Genomic DNA, 5,162 nt, shown 5'->3' with positions numbered 1-5,162 from the left:
TGTACTGCTATTGTTTTTTACAAAATCGTGTTTCATATCATTATGTTATTAAACTCCCACAGCTACTCTAGATCAAAAGGATTCAATAATAGCTCACACTTTAAACAGACTGTGGCTGTCACATTAAAGCGTGTGTGCGCCTTTCTCCCCCACACACACACGTTCACCTTTTGTCAGGTCAGCATTTACATGGGAAATTCCCTCCCAAAGGCAATAAAGAAGGGAAAGCCAGACCTCACACGACAACCAGGTAATCAGAAGTCAAATGACGCATTCCCAACCCATCCGAACTGGTTAGAGCCAGTACAGAGACCGATCAGAGCATAAAGATTAGCTTCCACTGATCTTCCCCTTTTACTGCCCTAATCCTGAACCCACGCCAAATATCCGATTAAACACCGGCATGCATTTACAAACGCCTTTATCAAAAGATAAAACTGGAAAAATCAAGAGCTCCAACAGACAAACGCAGAAGATGATCGAAAACGACCGCCCTGTCAGCGGAATCTGATAATCCTTCTGAAGAAGACAGCACAGTAATACAATACACCTTACACAAATACGGCTGAATCAACTTACTAGCTTGTTTAGAAACTGGTTCACGCCGGTCTGACTCTGAATAAAAGTAACAGAAATGACCCTAATGCAACACAAGTTTTTATTTTTCATGATATATTCTTGTTCTATATCTTATTGTGTACTTTTATCTTGTTTTGTTTTACTGTTGCTTTGACAGCCTATTGGTCAAAAACCTACGATTTGTGCAAGCTGGACCTCATCTGCTGATCTAATTTTACTGTACTGTACCTTTACCTACTTATTAACCTAATTACAGAGCAAAATAAAGTCAAGAGAAGAGACAACATTTTTTGTAAATAATTTATTATACAAATAGTAAGGCAAAGTAATATTGGAAACAAGTGCATGGTGTTATCAAAACAATGTGACAAATAAATAAGTGTCCATTGAGTGTTAAAACAAGCACAACGACGTCAAACTGCAATAGACGCAAGGCCTTTCAATGTAGCCATTTTTCGTGCAGCAACTTCAGCACCGGTCTCCTAGTTCTTAGTTCTTCTGCACCATTAAACACACCTATAAGGTGTAGTAGCACGTGATAAAGTCCATCTTCAAAATACATGTATAGTTATGAGACCAGTTTTCGCGCGTCTTCGTGATTCACGAGGGATGCGCTTGCACCGGGATTCCCTCACACGAGCGTCATCGCGCCCCTCTCGCGCACACATCACCAGTCCAGTCCTTCGTGTTCTTTATCAAAGTACTCGGCGCTGTGTGCGTTGTTATAGGCTACTGTAAGAGTGCCATTGGTTGGCTTGAGACTTCCCTTCATCCGTTTAGTCCCTTCTCGTCCGTTCTGGACGCTTCGTTCCTCGCATTGTGTCACTGGCGTGTCACTGTCTGAATCAACGACCCTTTCGTCATCGCGTGTAGACAGTCAACGCAGTTTGAGAAAGTGTCGAACCATTCCTACGATCTGTAGAAACTTGTCCTTCTTCCTCTGCTTGAGGGCCATCAAAGCTCTGGCCGTCTCTTCGGGATCCTGCCCGAATGAGAAGATGCTCCTCACCCTCTCCTCGGCTTTCATGTCTCCCGTTTTTTGGAAGAGCCTCATGAGCGCGTCCTGGTTCACGTTCTCGAAGATGTTCGGCGCCGCCCTTTTGCGGTGCGCCGTGTCAAACTTGTTGCCGCGGAGTGAAGGGCAGACCCGGCGAGATTCCGTGTACATGTCGGTCGACATCTTGCGGCTTTTGTTCGGTTTTTTAGCGTTGGGGCTGCCAACTCGAAAAGCTGAGCCGCTTTGATGGCTGTGAGAGCACAAAGGAGTGATGAGTTTAGCTCGATGGCTCCCTCTTATAGTGTCCCGCTTCAGATATGACATCATCGCTGCCACCGGCTGTGCTGCCTCCGGACGGGAACGCCTCCTCGTTCTGTTAAAACTCGATGGAAATGGCAATGATTATGGATGAGAGAGTCAACTCTGTGTCTCTGACACAATATATGAGGATGACGACACAGTGAGCAAGATGTAGACAGATGTAAAGGTCTATCTATGTATATATTGTATAGTGAGGTATGCAAGTAGCCTATAGAGTAGCCTAGTCTATTAGTAGCTTTCGCTATGTAGAAAACTGTGGAAACTGTAACTAAACATCCTATAAAGTAAAAATTATGCAAAGTACATATTTGCTGACATATTTTTGAAAGGTGTTATTGACATTATCATTATCGCATAAAAGCACATTTTACATAAACATTTGTAAATAGTGTAAATAGTTTTAGTGTTATAAAACTAGGCACCATTGAAATATCTTCAGTAGTATAATTAGTATTTGTGATTTATGTTCTTTGCAAATATATGTATTTTTAACATGAAAGAAAATCATTTTTACTGCAGCTGCTAGAATGTGCTGAATGGTTGTTTGATACACAATGTTCCCATTGTGAACTGTACTGTAGTGTCATTACTTTTCAGACAAAAACCATCACTCTCGTCATAGGACTCTTCATAATTAGTGTCAGCACAATGCTATTCTAATAGGTGTCATTAACCTTATTACCCATCCTTTCAACTGTACTGCACACAAACATTAATATGACAACCATCCATGACAAAGTCTTCCACTCTAGCTCAAGAGTTCAAAGTTTGACATCTCTTCTATTGTGAGATTTTAGCAAACAGCACAGGAGATAGGAGCCATTCCATCAATACATTGAGACGATGTTTACAACAGTAAAAATATTTTAGTTCTTTACATGACATGTGTACATACTTTTATTTCAGAACTTTCATAATCAATATAGATGTATCATCTATAGACAGTCGGACAGACACCCAAGGCCCGAAGAAGACTTCGAGTCAGCATTTGTTGATCAGTCAAGGCTAATTTTCCCAAAAGCATGATATGTGAAAGTGACCTGTTTGTCAGTTAAGGTGACCCATTCCCGAAATGTGACCTCTGCATTTAACCCATCCACAGAGTAGTGAACACATGTACACCCGGAGCACTGGGCAGCTATTACTGCCTGGGGAGCAAGTAGGGGTAAGGTGCCTTGCTCAAGGGCACCTCAATCTTTACCCGCCGGCCCTGAGGAACAAACCGGCAACCTTCTGGTCACGAGTCTCTAACCATTAGGCCACGACTGCCCCATATGTAACAAGTAGTTAAGGTCACAAGTTTCGTCGTACCTGTATAGTTCAATGATTTAACCATAGTTTTAACGAAGTTGCTTAGTTGGAACAACAGCCCTTTTCAGGAAACAGAAGTGAGGTAGTTCATTTCTCGATGCATTGTAGTATGGTGGTTAACCAGCGAGTCACTGTATGCAGTTGGCTAGTGCCTAATAATATTAAATAATAACTATTTTTATTTTATATTTAAATAAAAAAGAAAATTTATATTAATTTTGATTGTATAATAATTGTATAAAATAAACAACTTGTTGATTTGATTGTATATACATTTTTTAATAAACAATTTGTTGAATGGGTCGTGTAACTTTGTTGCATTTAAGTAGCAGTTCTTCTACTAATAACTCAAAATAATACTGGCTCAACATATACTTTTGACTTGCAAGCTGATGTAATTCAAGCTAATGTAAATAACTTGCATTTTAGCTTGTTATCAGACATAATCCACAATGGACTCTACCTGAAGTTAAATTTGGCCCACATAAGCGTGCATGCGCTGAAACATTTGTTTATGTTATTCCTTTGACATAACTTTTACATAAGTCTAGAGATGAATTCACACTCTTGTCATAAATTATTACATGTCTGTTTCTACATCTATAACATTTATATCATAAAACAGGCTTATGTATTCTAGAAAATGTTAGTGTATTCTAGAGTCTTTCCATTGATATGTAGTTTGTCATGATTTGATTGGAATGTTATTGTAAAATATTTAAACAAACTTAAGTGTCCCGCTGATGGAACAGCGAGACAAATCTTGTTTAGTTGATGTGATGGTTAGATAAGTTGAGAAACTTTGAAAATAGAAAGACATTCCGGTAAGACTATAAATGTTGACTTTCTTAGCTGGAGGCAAATGTGGTATTACAGGAAATTTACTTTAGTAACTCCTAAATCTGCTGTTTTGCCAGATAACAGATGTAATCACTCATTTTTACTTGCTGTGAGTAACTGCATATAAACAAAACTCACAACTAACATCTCAAGCACACACTTTTTGTTTCTCTTGCATGTTTTGTTTGGAGGTTTTCTTTCTGTCTTTGCTGAACTACAGTCCTGGTGCTGAAAAGTCTGACAAAGGAATTTCATAATACCAAGATCTGTAGTGACATGTTAGTTCCCCCATGGGACCCCCAAAAATGCGCCATTGTTGCAAGCATGTTGTGGAATGCCCGTTCCATGAAATCCATTGTGAGTCTATCTTGGTTTTGTTTCGAGACAGGATACCTGTCTTTCTTAGGCTGGCACAACAGTTATGACTGGAGTCAAGAAGGATGGGGTAATGGGGAGAAACAGACGCTAGGAACATGTCATAAATATAAGCAGTGAGCAAGCTGGGATTTTGATCTCTTGACAGGGAAGAGGAAGCGTCTTGCCCCGCCTTCTCAAACACAAGCTGAGTGTACTCTATTAATCCTAACAATGGGAACACTAAATTTATCCTGGGTCAAAGGTCATGTCAGCTGGTCTTGTCTGAAGGAGAGGGAGTTCCCTCCTCGGCACACGCCTGGAGCCAGTAGCTTTTGTTCAGAATAAAAGGCAGACGCAGGCAGATTTCAACCACTTGACAAGAGACATGGGTTCTGATATTAGCAGAATAATTTTTCTATAAAGAATTAGTTTTATTTAATCTGGATTTATGTGCATGCATGATATAGTACAAGATGTGTTTAGTTTTCCAAATAATAAGTTAAATATTCAATATTTTAAACAGACTCTGTGTTTAAAATCTGTCTGTTGTTGGCACCTGTTTTATAAACTCTAGCAGTTCTCAAGGCCATAAAACTTCAAATAGGACAAGAAGTTAACACTTTGTGCAATAAAGAAGATGAAAACTAAGCAGTTATACACATGAACACATTTAATGGCTGTACTGTCTGCATTGACCTTAATGTGATCTACAGACAAACACAATAAACTTGTATGGAGAATGTTAAAGATAATCACA

At 39.4% G+C, this 5,162-nt stretch overlaps 1 protein-coding gene across 1 annotated transcript; it reads right to left on the bottom strand.

Moving 5' to 3' along the window:
• Window positions 1-877: 877 nt before the first annotated feature.
• On the bottom strand, window positions 878-1,840 carry tcima (transcriptional and immune response regulator a). Its single transcript, XM_079451135.1, has one exon. The coding sequence runs from the start codon at window positions 1,757-1,759 to the stop codon at window positions 1,457-1,459; it is 303 nt and encodes a 100-aa protein (XP_079307261.1). The 5' UTR covers window positions 1,760-1,840; the 3' UTR covers window positions 878-1,456.
• Between the last annotated feature and the right edge of the window lie 3,322 nt (window positions 1,841-5,162).

The sequence above is a fragment of the Barbatula barbatula genome, assembly GCF_947034865.1.
Source record: "Barbatula barbatula genome assembly, chromosome: 2".
Lineage (NCBI taxonomy): Eukaryota > Metazoa > Chordata > Actinopteri > Cypriniformes > Nemacheilidae > Barbatula > Barbatula barbatula.
The sequence above is the reverse complement of the archived record's forward strand: the minus strand, read 5'-3'. Positions and strand labels throughout refer to the sequence as shown.